Source organism: Geospiza fortis, unplaced genomic scaffold (assembly GCF_000277835.1).
Source record: "Geospiza fortis unplaced genomic scaffold, GeoFor_1.0 scaffold130, whole genome shotgun sequence".
Taxonomy (NCBI): domain Eukaryota; kingdom Metazoa; phylum Chordata; class Aves; order Passeriformes; family Thraupidae; genus Geospiza; species Geospiza fortis.
In genome coordinates, this window is record NW_005054300.1 from 7,079,865 (window position 1) to 7,101,580 (window position 21,716).

The 21,716-nt window shown below is 34.6% G+C and overlaps 1 protein-coding gene across 2 annotated transcripts in view; it reads right to left on the reverse strand.

The window, feature by feature from the left end:
* Nucleotides 1-5,509: 5,509 nt before the first annotated feature.
* Nucleotides 5,510-21,716, reverse strand: part of LOC102043838 (heparan sulfate glucosamine 3-O-sulfotransferase 1-like) — a 42,022-nt gene continuing 25,815 nt past the window's right edge. Inside the window, exons 2-3 of one of the 2 annotated variants that reach the window (XR_004082468.1) lie at nucleotides 6,454-8,811; nucleotides 5,510-5,609 (exon numbers count right to left, since the gene is read on the reverse strand). Coding sequence is in view for 1 of the 2 variants with exons in the window: in XM_005416439.2 (XP_005416496.1) it covers nucleotides 7,772-8,701 (930 nt within the window). In the remaining variant the exon portion in view is untranslated. Of the gene's footprint in view, nucleotides 5,610-6,411; nucleotides 8,812-21,716 lie in introns of those variants that run through there. The other variant, XM_005416439.2, reaches the window with a different exon arrangement.

A 21,716-nucleotide genomic window follows, 5' to 3' on the forward strand; every position in this document is an offset into this window, starting at 1 on the left:
CGATGCAAATAAAGGAATTCTCCCCCTCCTCTCCTTGCGGTTTATTGCTTGTCATTGACTAACTCACTGACTAGAATTTCTACAGAAAAATCTAACTAGTAGAGAAGCAGCTTCTATATTAGCATGACTATCAAGTGTTTAATTTGTGTATTAGGTGATAAGAGTATTTATGTTTCCAAAATTACAGCTATTTAATTTGGTTTATCAGCTGCCTAAGACTGAAGTAGGATTCTCTAGGTATATAAATTTCAGGCTGGATTCTTAACACAAATTAGAGTAGTTTTACTGCAGTCGCTGTAGCGGACTGTCATCAGTGTCACTTTACATTAGTGGAACACATGAATCCAAATGCTTCTGTTAAATACCAAATAAATACTTCTTTTTTAAAATGGAAGGTGATTTTTTTAAACTATCCTCCCAAAATATCTAAAATTATGCATGCTAGATGTGTTAGGGTTTGTTATTTTGTCTTAATCACTTGCAATTTTTTAATCTGATTCCCTGCCATACTAACAACAGCAGAGAGACAACATATATTTATTTTTGCAAACCATAGGGTATATGTCTCAGCAATTAGTGTTTTCAGATCAGGAAAGCTCAATTTAAGATCAAAACTATTTATTCCATAAAAGAGAAAAGCCAGAATTCATTAATAAATGAAAAACTGCCCCAACAAAAACAACAAAATCAAACACAGAATTTATAGATAGAGAAATTCAAAGATAGTGGATGACTGGAAGGAAAGTTGTATTTACGTGAAATAAATATTCTGGGTTTTAGCATTAAAGTGAGGTAACATAATCCTGTTCCTTTTGATCATAATACACAGATGATCAGGATAGGGAGTCATACAAGCATATACAACTGTACCCAATTCTGATTTGATAAAAAGGAATCATGGACAAAGGACTCAAAGAAGACAGATAACAAGCTCCTGCATTTTCTGGCTCATTGTATCCAGTAGATACAGAAAGCCAGATTAGTATATTTTATTCATATTTACTTGAGTAGCTTTATTTAGCTAGCATAGCTACCATCTGTGAAAACCAGTGCTTTGCACAAAAATAATGGAGAACCTAGTTAAAAAAAAAAAAAAAAGTGGCTTCCAAATTTAGTTTGCTGTTACTGATGAAATACATACTGCAATTTGGCAAAAATCTCTCTTGTGAGTGATTTGAGGGGTAAAAAGGCACCTGATCACTCATTTCCACACAGGCACTCTACCAGCCAGAAAATTTTTTTCTCAGATTGAAGCCTGCACCTGTTTGATGAGAGGGGGAAACCACTCTTCCCAAGCTCTCAAAAACTGCTGCAAGCAGACATTTGACTGCTGAAGCAGCCCTGCTTTCTCCAGTCTGGGGCACACAGCTCAGTATGATTCAGCAGGTGCCCATTTTAAGTGACCATAATTTTATTTCATAGGCCATTTTTCTCACTCAACTGGAAGTGTAAGGCTTGGCTGTCCTCATGCCTAATCTTTGTATATTTAATGCAAGTGATGCATGTTTTGAACTGCACCCTTATAAAATTTAAATCAGCTGGCAAAAAAAGGTATTTCCTATGAAAACATATTTTGAAGGGAGAGATGAGAGGGGCAGTGTAAGGCATAAAAGAACTAAATGAGAAGTTGATGGTGTTGTAATGCTGCTAAAGAGGTAACTTTTGAATGGTAATACCTTATTTAGGACTCTGAAACCAAAGTATTTTTGAATTCTTGGATGCATTTGAATTTTAAAATTCCACATTTGTCATTAAAAAGTGTAGAGGAGGATTTTACACTCACACACATACACACAATTAAAAGAAACTAAAACACAGAGAAAGTTTGTTTTTTAAAAGTATGAAAGGCAGTTTGCTTGAACTATGTTCTGCTGTGCTTACTGTGTATAAGTGGGCCCTACATACACGATCCACTGACTGGTTTTTCTCCAGCCCATCTGTATATCTCTTTTATTCATTATGTCATATGTACACCTGACAAAGAACTTCAATCATATAAACACTGTTTGTCTGGCAAACACATAGTTAATACCACAAATAATAAGTTACAGATAGCTCATATATAACTGCTGCCTCTGGCTTGGTATGCCTTCAGCAGCATCACTTTAGTGCCCAGCTGTAGTTTGTGCCTGTTTTTGTTTTAGACTCAGTGTATTTTGTAAGCTGTGTGTGATGCATGTGTGTAACTACAGCGTATGCTGTTTATGAGCCCTTAATCTTTCTTCACTTGAGGCAGCACTGTCCTCCCACAGTTTGCAGAGTTCCATCTGCATCACTTGTCTTGAATTGTAGATTTGTATCATGGCAGAGTATAGAAAAGGTATCCTCAATCTTCTCATGACAGCTGCACAGCATTTTTCTAGGCTGGCAGCCATTGTCAAATCAACAACAAACCTGCTGCATCTAGTGCTGCTGGTTTTCCATAAGGAATTTCCAAGGCATTTTAAAATGCCCAATATTTAGTGAGGAGAGTTATTACTTCCCATCCAATTTACCAGGGTATCACTGCAGAATTTCACCCAAGGATAGGCATAATATACTCAACCTGTCCTACAGCACTGTAGGACTCTCTGATAAGGTGAAATACAGTGTTTTGAAAATGTATATTCATGTATATTCCTAATAGCCTAATGAGCACAAGATTCATTCAGACATGTAGAAGAGCTAGCTAAATCCCTGAAACAGCATCCTAGTCCTGTGCATTGTTTTACCAGGCCAATCATAATTTTCATTTGTAACTGTGCCATATTGGGTTAACAAATATTTTACAGTAGATGGCCTTCAGCTCCGGTTTTATCTTGTTTTAGTTGCCCTTATTTTTTCCTATTGCATGTTTGGTTGGTACATCCCTAACAAAGTTTATGATGGATCAAAAAGAAAACTTATCCAGTCTAAGCAGCAAAGGGAATGGCTCCTTAATTACCTGGAATGGCTTCCCTTTAATTACTGCCACTTGATTTAAATCTGAAAGGCAGTGCTTTAGAGTGACAATGTGTTTAGTCTAACATTCGTCAGAATAAGAAAAATTGGAACATAGTTGTATTATGTAATGAAGAGTGAGAAAAAACCGAGGCTGTTAAGCTATTATCTGTCCCTATTTAGAAGTGGTTTTTACTGAGAACTGTAGCAAATTGAAGTAATATTAATTCTGGTATAACTCTCTACTTTTATTGCAGGGTGACTTAAGCCACCTTTTTATCTCAGAGGAAACAATCTAATACTAGAGAAATGGTCTTTGAGAGAAAAACTGCATCCCTGGTTGAGAGTTTACATGAAGGTATTTTTTTAAACACTTAGTGAGAGGTTTTTGTAATGGCACTGAAAGAATACACAATGTGAAAGTGTAAAACTATATTGAATCAGAAAACAGACTTCACAGTACTTGTTACATGGGCTAATACGGGAGAGTCTGTATTTTTCATCACATCTATTTTCACAGAAAAATACTATTTTTATCAATCTGTTTTAATCTGCTCTATTTCCCCTAAGTAGCAGATTCACCTTCAAGGACTAATTTATACATTGCAGTTCTGTTAGTGTCTTGGTTTCCAAAATGTTTTCAGGAATTGTGGTAAGCTCATGTCACTGTTAATTAACCTTAAAGGCAAGACAATACAATTGCTCTGTAATCACAGAATGATACTACACAGTCTGTTTAGCTACCATTGGTTTTAACTTTTAAATTAGTTTTAGAAAACAGCAAAACAATTTATAAAGTCACATTGAAACTTGAAATAATTAAAGTGGAAACTATTTGGCCAGTAACTAAATATTGTTCATTAACTGCTGGCAATGATTAATGCGCTAGGCAAATTATTACTGATTTTTTTTTCAATGTGTCTACATACTTATGACAAAATTCAAGCTTTTGAAAGCAATTAAGACCAAATCCACAAGTACAGAAAATAATAATCTACAATAATATAATACTTTAATAATTTAATTATTCCTTTCTCATAAGGGAAAAGTTATTGTGCAGTTCTTACTTTGAAACAAAGTTTTGTAGGGTAAGTCTCTCTTTTTTAATTTTTTCAGTTAAACTGTGTAAGTAAACTGATAAATCATGTTTTTGGTTTTGATCACATAGATTAAACAAGAAATTATAGGGATTATAAAAATATTAATTTTTTTTCCGACTCACAAAAACATCTGAATTGACAAAGGCCATAAGAAGTCAAATTTGATAGAAACAATTTAATTTTAAAATTTCTTTTTGATGTGCACAAAGGCAGAGAACTCCTTATGTGGATAAGCTTCCCTACAGTAGTCAATGTGATTGGTTTCCAATAGATAATCTTTATAGGAGTATCAGTTTTGTATCAAGAGGACAGGAAAGGAGCTAATGTGGAGCAGCATGCAATGATGTGTGTGCCCTCTGTAAAGCTCTCCACAATTAAAAAATATCTCTGCTTTAACAGGTATCCTTTAAGAGGGACTCCAAATGCCAGGCTTTCAGGGCTAAGTTGTGAAAGACCAGAAGCCAGAGTCCAAGGATTCTAAGCACCTGGATACAGGGGATACAATGGAAAAATCCAACCCTTTTCCTGGTAAAAGAATGGGTTAGAGGGCAATGGAGGAACTTCCTAATTTCTTCCTTATTAGTTAAGTATTACTTAAGCTTAGTATTTTTTAAATGTAAAACAACATCAAAAGCTGGTCAAATCACCATAAATTCTGCAGTAGTCTTGCACATGTAATTATCTGTTCCAGATGCTCCCAAAGACCTTTGAAAAAACTGCATGACTTCTTCAAGTGACCTTCCCACATGAAATTTACTTTTGTAAACAACACTTGAGTATCAGATAATGAGATGATAATTTCTTTTAGAGAAAAGTAACTTCTAGTTTACTATCAATTGTTTAAATTCATGAGATATATGTAAATTCTTAAATTGTGAACTATCTTGTTAATAACATCTGCATACTGATTGTAAGCCTTCAGGTCTTCCCAAAAAAATTGACTGCTTTTTAATTCCAAGTTTCAAAAATAGTACTTTTTATTTTACTATAACTCAAGTATGGCTCAGTGGATTGGATATTAAATTGATCTGATTCCCTTCCTAAGCATGAGGGGAAGGAGGGTTTTCTTAAAGGCTGTAAGAATGGAAAAGGTCAGGACAACATGAAAGAATATTTTTCAGACCACAAATGAGAAACTGATTGAAAGTTTGCAATGTAAAAATGCAGTCTAACCTCTGTTCTGCAGAGGTTTAGGTGCATGCTTTTTGACCATTTATTAAAACAAAATTTCTGGTGAGAATCTTGGTTTACATAAAACCACACCAAACCAAACCAACCCTTCATCCAGATTATATTAATATATTTATTAATACTTTATATACTTCTCATGATATTAGTAAACTCTAAAATAATATTAAATTCATTCCATCAACTCTGTTCGTCCCCAAAATGCTGAACAGGAATGAGGAGTGATAACAAATCAAACAGATATATGCATCACTAATCCATACAGCTCAGCTCTCCTTGAAATGTAAATTCCAGAAAGGGACTTGCATTTTCAAAGATGCATACAGCTTCTGCTAACTGGTGCTCCTGCATTCAGCTCATTTAAAGATTAGCTGTAAACTTCAGAGAAGAAAGACTTGATGCCTGCAAGCATAAATATAGAAAGACATCAGAATTTTTTCCCTTCTTTTTTCTTGGAAGGCTATGAAATTTAATGCGGCATATAGACGTATGAGTTTTTCAATTACTAGCATCTACCTGAAACTTTTATTAAAGTATACATTGTTTTCAAATTTGCTTCTTGTAAGAAAAAAATAAAAAAGTAGAAATAAATGTTTAGAATGTATAAGAAACAGAAAGTAATATTTTTTTGCCCAATATAAGCTGCATTTATGTTGCTCCCTTTGATAATGTATTTCTGAAATTGGAAGGAGTTTTGTTTATCACTGAGATTGCATTGGTCAGAAGGAACCAGCCATGCTAGACAATATTGGGAATCTGGATTTGGGTGTTCTGTCATCAGACTAAAGTGCTGTGGCCACAAAATAGAAAGAGCCATTCTGATATAGAATCACACTGTAAATTCAGAATTCAGACATTTTCTGGTCTAGCTTTTTACTTGACAAAAGACAAAGAAGATACTGTTAGACTGCACAACTGCAGTCATTACAGTTTGCAATGTCCTTGTAGAGATGGTAGAAGTCCAGCAAAAACATTCTGTTCCTTGACTAATTTGAAACAAATATTTTTGTATTTCCACAGATTCTTATTTGACATTGTATTTCTTAGTGCCTACATCTGATCAATATTAATGATTAAGGAGCCACAATCTCAGAAATGTGGAAGTAAAAGACAATTTGCACCGTCTGTAGAAATCAGGGATGTAGTAAATATACTTCAGAAAGGTAATTTCAAAGATTAATGATATGTTAATGAAAATAATTTGCTCTCATACATACATATACAAGTAGCAGAACAGCTTACATACCTCTTAGCCTGGAAAATGGAAGAATCCCACGGTAGGAACTCCTTTAGGCTGAGCAGTGACTTAGGTAGAAGGACACAGATGCAGGACCTTCGTTGGGTTTGATGCTCAGAGTTGATTTTCTTCTTTGGTATTGATATGTAATAAATTGTTTACATACATTGTGAAAAATCAGCACAATACTGTTAAAAAATATTGAAAATTAAATCCTGATGCAGGGCTAGGAATGGTTGTGATTCTTACATATAACCTGAGTATGTCATACTGAACACTGTGTCTGAGATATGTAACACAACAAGAGGTTTTTTAATGTTGAGACTATCCCATGGTCTGCATCAGAAATGGCAAAATAAAACTACACCATGCCACAGGGGGCAAGCAAATAATTTTTTTTTTTAACAAGAACCATTGCGCCAATAGAGGTATAGAAACCAAAGTCAGGAGAACAACAGAATAATTAGTCAGAGAGTACAAACATAATTCATGTGGTAGTACTAAGAGCCTTTCCATTCAAGAGCAAAGTGATAACATTTATGCAATCAAATATTTGTACAGTCACTCGTTAATAGTTAATTTTTTTTTGCATTGATTTTTATTTTAGTGTATAGAATATTAGTGTTCCTGGGACATTTTAATTTCTTTACATTCAGAACCCTCACTTTAACCTTCTTCAAACAGTTTATATTTTTACTTTGGGGATTTTTTGAAAACACAAGATAGTAAGAGTGTGGTTTAATACCCAAGTTATACAGACAGGTAGCTTCTAGCTCACCTATTCAGAATTACAGGTGAAATAGATTCCTTCCATTATTAATTAAGTACTTCAGCATATTAAAGATGATGATTTATTTATTGGAGCTACTATGTATGCCCCTATTTTAACATACAATTTAAACTTATTTTATGAAAAATTCTATAAATCAACACCACTATTGTGTGGGATATAAAAAATACTAACAACAAAAAATACAGAACAGTTAGAATAATACTATTTCCAATATTTACATTTTTTTACAGTTAGATGCATTTTTCCAAAACAGCAGAAATCTTGTAGAGATACACCTTTGCTAAGTTTGCTGAAGTTAATGTATTTGCATGTGAGACAAAGAAGATCAGAATATGACTCCCAGTAATCATACAAATACATAAAACTTATTTTTCCCAACATAAAGAGTACCCTTTCAATGAGTTACAGATGTGTTGTTCCAATGAAGCGTATAACCAGCGTGTTAATTCTCATAATATGGGTCTTTACAGTTTAGAAAGGTATGTCTGAAAGTGTGTCTCAGGGCCCTTTTAAGAAACATTGACCCCAAATGTGTTAATGCCAGTCAAAGGAATGATTAACCATCCTGTAAAATTTTGCATTGTGCTCTCTGAAGTAAGAATAGAGTTGCTCTAAAACAGTGCTGTTAACAAGAGGATGGGGACGTCCTTTGGATTCATGTAAACATCTCTCCCTCCCATCACTTCTGATGCAGTAGAATCCCTTGGTTTGGTTAAAATAAAAATTAGAAGACATAATTCGGGATGGAAGATTTAGAAATCTTTCAACTTTTTGTAATTCAGGAAGAGGGTCCTTGATCAAAGTATTTCCATCCACTATATGAATCTGATCCAAACTGAAATGCTTAAGCCACTTTTCCATATGGACATCATATAGACTTCTCTGAATAGCTTTGTATTTGGTATTAAGCACTCCATTCTTAATAACAATATCTTCAAAGAGCTGAACAGGCTTGTGACTTTCTACTCTGTTGTAATACACTTGAGTATAGTCAGATATAACTCTCTCAGTGGGATCTCTTAGAATAAGCAGCAGTTTAATGGAACTATTCATGTCATGAATTCTTCCTGGAGCCTCTGGTGATGTAAAATAGCCTGGTGTTTTCTCAATTGTAATTTGATTTCCATAAGAAAATGGCATCAGATTTCTATACCAGTCTATTCCTTTTACATAATTTTCATCCCAATCAAAGAAGTGGACTTCTGTAGCTGCCACCACAATGTTAGGATGAATATCCAACATTTCCAGCAAAGCTCTGGTCCCTCCTTTACGAACTCCTATGATGATTGTCTGAGGTATTTGTCTGCTCGTGCCAGGAGGTCTCACCTGTGCTGAATAGTGCTCGCTTTTATTGCTGAATAATCCCACTTGTGACTTCAGTGTTTCCAGCAGCGCCCCATTCTCAACAGGAGCACCCCGAGCATGAGTCAGCAGAAGATAAGCTGACACAAGTAGGAAGGCCATGTGGAGAGGAATAATTATTTCAAGATAATGTTTTGCTCAATTAATGAAATAGGTGAGTCCCCTCTGGTTGGCAGATCCCGTGGTAAACACACAGCAAGCTTCTGAAGCATCTGCAAAATAAAATAAGACAAATCAGTGATTTTAAACTCATCATCAGTTAAAAAAATTCAATGCACAATTCAATTCTCAAAGCTAATCTGTGATCCCAAGAGGAAATTAATAAGGAAATTATTTGTTTCCCCTGAGTTCATATCAGAAGGACAGAAAAGTCCCATGTGTTGGGGCTTTTTTCTCCTTACCATGAGTGACCACTGATGGTTACTAACCTTTCAATAACTTTTATTTCCTCTGAGCAGATTAGAATTGTTTACCTGATTTTGAATCCTGACCATTTGTTGCTTGCTTGGATTTTCCTTATTATCTTCCATATATAGCACATACTTCTATATGTACCCTGTATGATAACAATAATTCCAAAGAACATTTGAATGTCAGCACCTATCCTCAAATTCCCTGCCAGAATAGTACATTCTCATATAAATAACAGACCTGGATGATGGTGCCACCATCTGGGTTTTAGTGAGCTACGAATCATACAAAAATAATTCTGTTTACATAGACACAAAACCCAAAATATAGATAGAGGCAAAGTTTTGAAATCTGAGCCTATTAGACCAGAAAACTAACTCTGTCAAACAAAAGTGGCTAAGTGGGATCAGTTTGGGAAAAATAAATGATGCAGGGTGGATGGATTCTCTGTAACTACCCAAGTGTTGTGCTGCATGGTCATATGAGTTGGAAAAGTCTGGGCAAAATCAGATCTTCAGATAATATTCTGCAGTTCCTCTAAAGCTCTGTATAAGACATATCCAGATACTTTCTGGTCACTGAGAGATTTCTGCAGGGAGGCAAGTCTGCTTGAGGATGAACAGCTTCTTTTACTTAATCCACATTGCATGTGATCATTTTAAGAAGTGGCGAATGTTAAATATCTTCAAAATTTGCAAAAATTTCAGGCTTGCAGGTATGTATGTGCATGATGTAAGTGAAAGAAAACATCTATGTAACTGTGTTACTAACATTTGAAATCTCCTGGGTAACTTTTGTACATAGTATTTGAAACAGATTGCTTATGGATCTGCCATCACAACAACAGTCATAAAATATTCAGATCAATGCAACACCTGCACTTGAATCACTGTGTTTGGATTGCCTGTTTTTAACTCTGAAAACCCTACAGGACAAATTCCCATTGAGAGGACTCTTGAGTTTCACTCAATTTCTGAGCAATTACATGATTTAAAGATTTCTGGGATATATCTACATTCTTCTTTTGCTTTTGATGTAGCATGCAGAAACAAGGGGTTTTTTGGTACAGTGAAGCAGCAGTCATTTAATAAACAATAACCTTTCTTGGAATAATTTTGAATTATGGCTCATATTTTAAAGTAGTCTCAGAAATGTTACAACCTTAGCTCCTTCTCCAGTGTTCACTGTCTCTTTCTTTTTCTGAACATATTGGTCACAGTACTTCATCTCTTAGAAACAACCTTAGAAAATACAGCTGATTTGCATTTGCCATGGTACTGAGGAGTATTCAGTATTACTATTTAAAAATTGTTTATTTTGAGTCTTACTTTACAGGCTTAAAGACTTTACATTTTTGATAATAACAGTCTAGGCAATGCAGCAGATTCATTAAATCTATTTTCTAAATTTTATTGAAACCTTCTCCAGCTTCTTGGATATCTAGGGAATGATTGTACTCAGCCTCAACAAGCACTAAACTCACCGTTATATAGCAAATATTAACCCTAAAATTGTCATTAAAAAAAAAACTATGACCTTTAGTGAAGAAATCTGTAGAGAACATTCCCTGTTATGTCTGAGCAAGACTTAAAGGGCAACTGCTTCTTCAAAAAGAGCATAGTTTCAATAGGAAGAGTGAGTATATGATTACTAAATATTGGAAAAGTCCAAGTACAAATTTGCTTTGTAATGACAGAGTGGAATGCTGTTCTTTAGGAATTTGAAAGGAGGTTTCATTTTAAAGATCACCATTTTTTCCACTAGGAACTTCACTCAGAAGTTCTGTTTGAAGTTCCCAAGAGCAAAGAATGTGAGAATTTCTATGGCAGTCACAGGAGGGAAGAACAAGTATGTTTATACCAAAATAATTTATAATTACTATTCCTTTGGATGGCAAGTTTGGGAAGTGGTAACCATGCTGCTGAGGGACTAAAATGCATTTTACAATAATGGCAGCTAATGCTGGTTTTGGAAAGATCCTTAGGACGCACAGCAGGAAATGTGACGCGTCGCACCACAGATGATTCCTGGAATGTCAGCTTTCAAAGAAGGAACTCTGCTTTAAGAATTTCAAGCCATATTTTTCACAATTCACAAGGTTCCTGGATAGTTCAATCTGAGGAAAGGCACAGCAATGCATAAGATGGTTTCAGAAGTAGCAACATATGACAGTATGGCATCTTTCCAGACCTGTGATGGCAGCAGGCTGGGATTTGGGAGCAGGGGCCAAGGGAGCAGTTGATCATTCTTTTAAACTGTTCTGAAATCCCAGTGTTACTTTGCATTCTATTATCTTCACTGTTAAATTAAAACTCTTCCAGGAAAAGTGGGGAATTGTTTTTATAAAAATCTTATAGGTTTTCTCAATTTACTTATTCCATGATAATACAGCATGTTACACATTATAAATGCACTTACACATCTATACATTAGATTACAAGTACTTTGAACTAAGGGAAGACCTCTCTGAATGTCTACCAAGCAAGGGATTACTTATAAATACCAAGGTGGAGACATGCAGTTTATTATCTGATTTAAATTCTGGAACTATCCCATTTCGAAACAGTTTCATGAACTGATTCTAGACAGGTATTTCAGGCAATTTTACTTAACTTGAAAGAAAACTATTTTTGGATTTCTTGAGAATTAGTATTCTTGAGACCAACTAGGTTAACAGCTTAAATTGAAAAAATAGAAAGGAAGAGGGAAAAAAACCAGGAATTTCTCTGAAATAAACTAAAAGTGGAGTAAAAAAGAGAGAAAGAAGTATTTCATACTGGGACTCTGCACTAGTATAGACAGAGATGTGCTCTTCCTAGATCTGGTGACAGGTGAAAAAATTCTCACATTCATTTTTTAATTTTGTTTAAAAAATTCAAACACACTAACATTATTTCATCCCTAACTGAGTTTTCTAGTTTCATACACCTAAGAATTAGGTACAAATACTGAAACCCAAAGAAGACTGTAAGCTGTATGAGAAAATCATACTTATCACTGAGGAAAGATTGGTCTTCCAAAATATTCTCAGGTTCACTTCTGATATGAGTGAGAGTCTGCTTAATTTACCATCTGAAATCAGCAGTTTTCTATAAAACACATTCAGGCAGCAAGTAGCAGAAGGATTTGGACTGAAATATTGTTTGAAAAATAATTAAACATAATTATTAACCATTTTAGCCAGTTTTCAAATTAATTAGTTGTTTTAAAAATTTCTTAGAATCATTGCTAGGAAAAATCCTTACCCAGGAAATACTACAGAAAAAATCAAATTAAAAATGTGCTGTAAAATTGGTTCCTAAATAGATCAAAATTGCCCTTGGGAGCAATTCTATCGCAACATTTCAGCTTTGGCCTAAGATATTTGATTGATTTCAGCGAAGCTCTAAGATGTCAGATCCTGTGGTTAGGTTATAATTGCTACATAAATGTAAAGGTTTCAAAGAAGGTTTATCATATATAATTGGAATGTTATTAGAATAATTTTTGTGTTGCTTTTATGCCTTTATGCAATTACATTTTTAGAAGATATTAACTGCCTTTTATAATGAAAACAATATATTTTACATTGGTGCACTGCACCAATGAAGAATCTGAAAATATTCTTGTAAAACTAACCCCATGACACATGATCAGAATTACAGTGCCTTACTACCAATTTTCCCTGTTATTTGGTAGGGTTGGTGCTGTTTAGTAACATAAGGAACATCAACAGATATGACACTTATTAAGCAGAAATGTAGTTCAGAAACAAATTTGTGCTGCAGAAAGGACTAATTAAGTAAATAGCACCTTGGGCTGCTGTTTCTTTTATTTTTTTTAAACCTAGACTAGACTTGAGAAGCTGTTATGTTGGCTGAAAAATCATTTTAATATTACAGAACTGTACTAAACACCCTTAACTGCTGCACTGTACTCTGAAAAACTTCCAAGTTTAGCTTGTTTTGGGGTAAAGTACAAAATTGTAGGGTAAACATACATATATTATTACAAATTTATAACATTATTAGTTCCTAATATTACTTCCTGTGTTACACTGCCTGTAATGCTTTCCATTGGAGAATTCTGCAGCACTCTGTGTTAATGAACTGCCTGCAACTTATTGAGGCACCATTCCCACCTTACAGGAAATTGCAGCTGACCAATGGATAGATCCAGTTCAGGAGTGCAAATGCCTTGGAAAGTCAGGCTAGTCTGATCTGCTCAAGGTCACACAGCAGGTTTATAGTCCAACCAAAAATAAAAACCTCAGGGCTTCTAATTCTCCTTCCAATTCCCTTTCCAATTCCGACTTTGTGCCATTCCATAGCAGCCTCTCACAGCCCTTATGATAACTTATAGCTGGATTACAGGCTGAACTGAAAAGGAAAGAGGTTTCTCAATGTTTCAGCATAAAACTCAACTTTTTTTTTTTTTAATAAAGCTGCTTCTTTCCGCTTGCTCCTCACCAAAACAAAAAAAAAAACCAAAACAAAAAAAAAACTCAAGTACTAACTACAAACTCAGGATTTTGTTGTTTCAACGCTTTTGTGCAGAAATACTTCTGTTGGTGACTGAAAACTTTTTGTCTTGATTTTTAAAAATACAATGGGATTCAAAAAAGGGTACAGCTTTTCCTGTTAATTCCTGTTAGATACAAATTTATCACAACACAAAGATCAATCACTGAGAAGAATACAATACAATCATGTTAAGACTTACTGGCACACAAACTTGTAACAGCTCAATTGTATCTCTATAATTAAGAACTTCTCTAATGTTGACAATATAAAAACCAATTCCAGCCTAACTGTATTCACAACCAAAGGTCAGATAAGGTGAACAGTTTCAGAAATTTCAGGAAGGACAATCATACTGTGATGTCAATTAGACCTGTGTAAAGGATCCCTATATAGACTGGGTTATGCAATAAATAATTCTCAACAACAAAAATATAATTCTGAAAGTTTTGGAATATCTGAAATTAGGCTGGTGTTTTTCCTTCAGTAAAACTAGAATTAGTTACATAGCATAAGAAATGCAAATCTGCATTCAGTATGGCTTACACATTTTTTAAAAACAGGCAAATGAATTATTCAGTGCATATAGGACACATTGCTTCATAGAATCCAGTATCAATGTATTCAAATCCAATAACGTAATGACTAAGTCAATTAATCCTAAGCATTAAATATTAGAAATAATACTATCATCAAAAGTCCTCTTCATAATACCTTAATTCTGATTATAATATAATTTGTGAAATAATGGACATTTGAAAATACTTGGCACATGTCCAATGGTTGAACAGAAAAGTTCCTCTTTAATATTAATTGGAAGGAAATGCAGTTCAGCTACTTCTATCCACACATGTGAGATATGCCTAGGCAGAGTTCAGGGGACAATGAGAGCACAATGTGAAAAACATTAAAAATTTTGGAAAAGTTTCTTGTGTAAAAACAATTGTGAGTCTTAATTTTGTTACAAGCAGAGCAATTACTTTAGGTCTATGTTAGAATGAGACCAATCAGGGCCAAGTGAAAAACTTTAGAGCTGTGCCCTAGAAATGAGATTTCATTCAGAAGAATCCCAAATTACCTATTCCATGAGACTAAAGACTATGTGGGAAAGGAGAGCTATCCCACAGAGATAACACTTTATATGGCATGAAACTTCTCTGCTACACTTTTATGCTCTGCTCCAAAGCAAGAGTAAAGTAAGAGTAAAATACAGCACTGGAGTTTTGTAACAGCTGCAAGTTGAGCTCAGCGATCTCTTTTCATACAAGGAGCAGAAGACAAAGTACGAAAAGGACCACAGACCCAAAGCCAAATAAACATTGCAGCAGTTCACATTGCTGATTAAGAGTCTTGTAGGCACCTAAGAATTTTGTTCACTTTCATTTTACTCAAACTATGGGTGTATTTTTGTTAGGGAGATGCACTAAGATTTCCTAAATGATGTAGTACCTAAAAACCCATGAACCCACAGACTGTCCAGAAATGCTGCCTTGCTGTTGTAACACCTCTTTGGGTAATGAAAAAGTTTAAAGTTTTCTCTTTAAGCATCAACACAAAATATATGTTAGCACAAAGAAAGACAATGACATTAACATTTTAAAGTCCTAATCTCAGCAGTGAATTTATTTGTGTGAGCTTTTTCTAATGAGATTGCAGTTTTATAACAGCCAACAATTACTACCTTACAGGAATAAAAAAATAGGAATAAAAAAGGAAATAGCTATTTGGTGAGTAATGGCAGGAGCTACAAAGTAACAGCAGTTGGCTGCAGGCTTCTACCAGGTACACAGACTATAATGGATAAAAAGGAAGCTAAGAAATGTTAGCATGAACTATAAACACCATTAAATCATTGGCAGGTGATATTAGCAGATAGGAGTTTTGAAGGAAGTTTGCTTCCCCAAGGCTAGCATTACATTTCCTAATTCCTTTTCTGACTGCAAATATGTAGCAGAACAGTAATATATACAGTATAAACACACTAATAAATTTCTGAGCTAAATAAACCTTCTACAGCTGTAGTTTACGCACTTATATTTTATGGTATCTTTGAAAAATATCATACTCAAACCTTCCACATAAAAGTCACTGAATTACAGTTTCATAAGGATCTTTAATATGTTTAGCACATAAAATCAGGTACATTCTAGGGATGCTTGTAAATAGACATAAATAAAAATTCAGCCCTATTAAGATGAAAAGAGTGGATAGTGATCAGATAGCACAGATGAGAAGGCCAATTTTACTTATCACATTGGCATATTTGAAATGGAATTGCATTAGCATTTTGTTGAATTAAACTTACACATCTAATTGTTAATTAAGAATCTGAATTAATATAAATTGAGGTAACAAAGATGCCATGCCAGTTCTTCAGCCAAACAAGCAGTAGTCATGTAATTATAAAGCTGCAAGATGTAATGATGTGTGGCTGATAAGTAGCTTTTGTGTATATTTCTACAGCAAAAGGGTCAAACTTCAGCCTCTCTACCTCTGGTATAATTAATTGAATATTATTAATTTTCCCCCACTCATTTTCACAAAGAATACCTTAATACTCATAGATGTTTAGGAAATAAAATTAGAGTTTGATGCAGAGGATTTACTAGAGACCTGTCTTTTAAAGGAGAAAGTTCCTCAGAGGATCAGGATGGCAAATTCTACAGAAAGGACACCATAGTCCATCTTTTCTCAAAGTAAACAAACAAGTACGACTTGAAGAGACCATAGAAAGCAACTGCTTACCAAGTCTTAACACTGATTAATAAATATTTTAGTAAAATAAATACAAATATATCAGTAAAATAAATATATTGGTCAAAACTGCATCTTCCGCTGGTAAGCAAATTCTTGCTAATAAAGAAGGCAAATACACTGCAATACAGAACAGATAAAACATTTCTTGAATAGAAGCTTGATGCCTTCAACACATATCCATCATCAAGTGCACATTCAGCCCAGCAGACAGCTGTAGAGATGCAGGAGCGAAAGCAATTTAGGGAACATTTGGAAATGCCTGACAACTGGAATAAAACACATATAACAGCCCTGAGTGCAACACTTGTGTCTCTCACACTGCTCCTCAGGCTGGTACTGGGAGACAAAGATGACAGGCTGAACATGGAGTAAGTAAAAGACAGATTATTTTCTGGCTACTATGGAAAATCAGAAATCAGATCCTTGCTCCTTACCAAACCTTTTTCCAATACCAAAGTAGTACATGAAAGTACAGTGAAAGAATACTCACCACTTTTAAGAGTCTGAGAGCAGACATCTAATACCACAAAATTCTAATTATTTTCTCCAGGACTTCTGAGATTTAGTAGGGTCCTATCTGACTGTCTTTTCCATTTTTTAGTTAGGAAAGACAGAACTTAGGAAAGCTTCTCTGCAGTCCAAATTTTTCAAACTGTGATGTACAGTCTAAACCTATAGGCATGTCAGTAGTACAACCAAAGATTTAGGTACATGTTAAAAACTCCTACACTTCAATGGAAAACAAAGCAATTACTTTCCTTCTTTCTGACCAGTCCAGACTGTTATGACGACTTCCCTGTGCAAAAACATCCTCTGCATCTACAAATTTAAGGTGTCCTCACAAAACCACTTTCCGTTGTTACACCAGTGCATTCCACAGCACAGTGAATTCCAGCAGAACATGCTCCTCAGCACACAGCATCACTTCTGCCCCATAGCTCAGCGCCATGGTGCACCCAAACACCTCCTCCACACTTTTCCTTTAGTGCTGCATCGTTTCAAATCAATTACAGCTTCTCAGAAAGGCTCTTTGATGGCTGAGAGTGCCTACAGTAATTTTTTTGGCGCCCGTAAGTCCTGTCAATTTTCACCTAAGTCTTTAAGGTGAAAATTGGTTGGGTGATGGCTCATATTTAGGGGCCACCACATACATACAGGATGTGGACTTTAGGACTTCAGATTTGTGAGACTTGTGACAAATGGTGAGAGTTTGTCACATTAGAAACTTTAACTACTAAGAGCTACAATAGATGTGGTTGGACATAAAATAAAAGCATGGTAAGATTTGCTCTCAGATTCAAATACTGGTTTTGCTGTTTATGATAATAAAATTTTTTAGTAGCAATTTTTTATTTGAATATGTAGAATCAATTTGGAAAACAGCTGTTGCACCTAGGTATCTTATAATGACCTTTTCATATTTTTCACCTCAAATCTGAATGGTCTTATCAGTATTCAGATAGTTGATAAGATCTCAGGAATACCTATAGCAGAGAAAGAGGCAGAGGTAGGGAAGGGCTCTGATATATTCTCATAATTAACTGCATATTAATTAGAGCAATAAAGGGTTAGAATGTTCAAAGCCATTCTCTTAAGACTAGGTAGGCTGTACAACACATGTACTTTAATTGATTCTAATCCCCTGATTTCAGCTCCGCAAGCAGACACAGTCTGACAGCAGACTGGTCTCATTGTGCCACAACAACTGGACATTTCCCCAAGGACCAATCCTTCAATGTAGCATTGAGGAGACAGGTACCTCCATTATCTTACATTTTCTCTCTCAGTCTCCTTCCTTCTCAAATAAAAGAGAAAAAACCTCAAAGCACCAAATTTTGTTATTTTAGTTCCAAACTGGCAAAAAACCTTTACTTTTTCTGTAGGAAGACGTGATCAATTTTGTGATCCTAGATCCATGTTCTAGCTGCAATTAATTTTTTCCACTTACTATATAGCTTATGAGCCACATATTCTATACCATTCTAGTCCACTTATTTTTTTCCTCAGGAAATTAAAAAAAAAGAAAAGTTGATGATCAGTACTCATTTCTCTTTTTGCTGTTCTCTATTACCAGTACAACACTGCTATATAAAGCAAAGGTGTAGGTGTTAGTATGTGGTAGTTTTAAGCATAAAATACACATCTTCTGCATCCTGATCATTGTTTCTTTGCCCCATTAATACCCACAGAAGTCCCTATGGATGGTGCAATTTAAAAAAAAAATCATTGTCTCACTGTACATTAGTTTTGACTACATTTTTTCTCCTTGTGAATACATTTGGAGTTTTTGCAGAGTTAACAGGACATTACCAGCAGGTTTTCTGCAGCATCCTTAATCGGTGTCTCAGCAGCTACTTTAAATGTTTTGAAGAACAAATGTCAACATGTGAATACCAGTTAATTTACAAGTCCAGTGGGATTCATAGATGAAAACCAGAAAGTAAAAAGCACCAAACCAACACTTTCACATCAGATTGCCAAAAATCACATAAAATCAGACCGATGTTCTGCTACCGTTTGCCACAGAGAATAGGAGTTTATTCCTTTAATAAAATGGAGATGGAATTGGATAGTGCTGAAGCTGAGACTAGAGAATCTTAATTCACTACATAAATGGTGGTGCACTTTTTAAAGATTTTGAGCACCTGAGGCTTTTTTTGCATTTTAAGATGGCTGAGAACTCCACTGAAGGTTGCCTGTTCTCAGGCACTGATACAACAATTTTCCAACTCAGCAAGAGGGAAGAAACATATGCCAGTATGTGTAAAGATTCTCTAGCAGACATTTGCAGCCTCTCTCTTTGCAGTTGGTGTTGTGTCCAAACCTGGTACCATTTTATAAGAACTTTAATATTTTGAAAAAGCCTCACATTCACACAGTAGTTCAGAAAGATTAATATGAAATTTAGTTACAACTATCCATCCTCCTGCTCTCAGGATTTAGTATCTGCCACATATAGTGCTTTGAAAATATAGCCTTAATACTATTTCCTCTGAGCCCAGTTTGTGAGAAATGTGTACTTCTCTTTAAAGCAACATAATGTTTAATTTCGTGACAATAAAGGATTTTTTTCCTGCATTCTGATTATGAGTGTTCATTCCTCTTACCTTAAAATATGTGATCACAAGGGAAAATAAATCTGGATTTGAAATTTAATTTGTAGCTATAAAATATGGAATAGTTATTCCTGCTTATAGCATACTAAAAAAGGTAGTGCAAGTATGCAATGTAAGCTACTGGTTATTGATGCCAGTTCTGTTTTAAAGCACTGATAATAGCTTTTCCTCTCAAAGGAGGATAGTATTTCTTCTAGAAACTGTAAATTGTATAGATTATTTCACTTTTTTAATGCTGAATTTTCATCTTAGATTTGTAGTTTGATATTTCTTAGCTAAAATATTTTCACATTCATGTCCCACTTATTCTTAATGGCATCTATCAATTTCAAGCAGAAAGAACATTAATATTAAGAGAAGGTTAAATTTTCCCTGGAAGGTTTTCTGTCCAGGGAGGTGATATGGATACACTTGGGAAATTATTACAACTACTAATACCTTAAGAGGAATTATAGTCAACAGAAAAAGTGACTTTCAGTTTATAGATAATAAGCAGTTCAGAGCAAATTTTTGAGATCAGAATCAAGATGCTAGGATCAAACAATATCTGTCAGTGTGTGAGAAATAAGGAATTCAATTACTGAATGTGAAAGAATCATGATTCCTATACTATGGAACTTACCAAAATTATAGAAATTAGGGCATAGCGTGTCAAAAAAAAAGTAATAAAATAAAGCTATTTCCTCTGACATTTAAAAAACGCAGCTGATATAACTGTCATTCAAGATCTGGAAATATTTCAGTCAAATATAAAAGTACCAGGAGAAATAAATCATGAAGTCCAACCTATTTCATAAAATATCATGATGTGCCATGTATGTATGAGTATGCAAGAGAAATTGAATGTGAAGTACTTTAAATTATAACACAAAACCATCTTCTAGTAAATGCACCACAAAGCCAGTAGTGAAAGAGCAAAGGATTGGAGAAAGCAAGGGAAGTGATGGAAAGCAAAAAATTGAGCATTTTTAGGAAAAAAAAAGGTTGTTAATAATTTTGGTGAGCACAATTAGGTTCTATACTTGTGCAAATACAAACGCACATATATATAGCACACAGAGAAATATAGAACAGACAGTAATAGAAAATAATATAGACAGATTAAAGAATTCAAATTATGTGGGTTTATGAGCAATACAGCAGATGCTGATAAATAGATCATAAAAGTGGATTGCAAATAGATAAATATGTGTACACTGGAAACATGTTCAGGATCAAATGTTCAAGTGCAGAAGAACTTAAGATTTGTTACAACATATCCAACTTTAAGAAAATTTAGATTCTGCTATAGTACAGGTACAAAAGGAGGCAAAAGTGGTTAAGGATGGTATTATAGTAGATTCAAGTGGAAATTGCATTAATTGGAGTACAGGTTTCACATTTTCTTGTAGGGACTGGATCAAATATACCTTGTACAGTTATGCCATAACAAAGTGAGATAGAGTGAGTTTGAATTTACAGTTGATTACATGCTTTCCAAACAGAGCAACTTACTCAAACTCTTTTTATTTGCATGGGGAGTTAATGTTCAGCAGCTAATGTGTTTTATAATTTACACCTCAGATTTCTCACAGTAATTTCCCCTTGAAGACAAGCCTTGAGAGTGAAATTTTTCAGGATCATTTATGCAGGTCTCATTCTAGTCCCAGAGAAATCAGTCATAGTATTTTTTACTTAATAACAAAGTTACGAAAATTTTGAAAGATTCCTCTCTCTTCCTCATCTTGTGCTTTTCAGAATTGAATTTCTCACCTTGTAGTGATATTACAAAGGCAAATTCAAACGCCTTAAATGTCCAGGTGGTACAAAAATGGAGGAAACCATAAAATTAATTCCTTAAGATTGAAATGCTGAGTTGCATTGCTACAGCTGAGTAATAAAGGAAACATCTAATCACTATGCACGTTTAGAAATACATCCAGGTGTTCTGGAGAGATTTTCCACAGAGCTGAAAAACCGCCAAACAATATCAGCCCACATGTTGAAAGATATTTTAAACCCATGAACAACAGCAAAAATATCATGGTCATTGATGTAAATTGAGAGAAATTACACTGAAATTAGTAAGAAAATGGAAAGGACGGATGATACGCTAAAATTAAATAAATTTGTTTAGATTATGCCTCCCTCCCATATGAACAAACACATATCCTACTTTGCTGAGCAAAATTTTTACACTGCTTTTGGGTTCCATTGGTCATGCAAGCTGAATAGCATGGGGTGAAAAACAGGTTGACAAAGTTTATTTGGCCTTCTGACAAAGTACTTCACTATTAGTTTCAGGGTAAAAAAGCAAATATTCATTGTGGATCAATAAAATCACTCAGAAAGCAA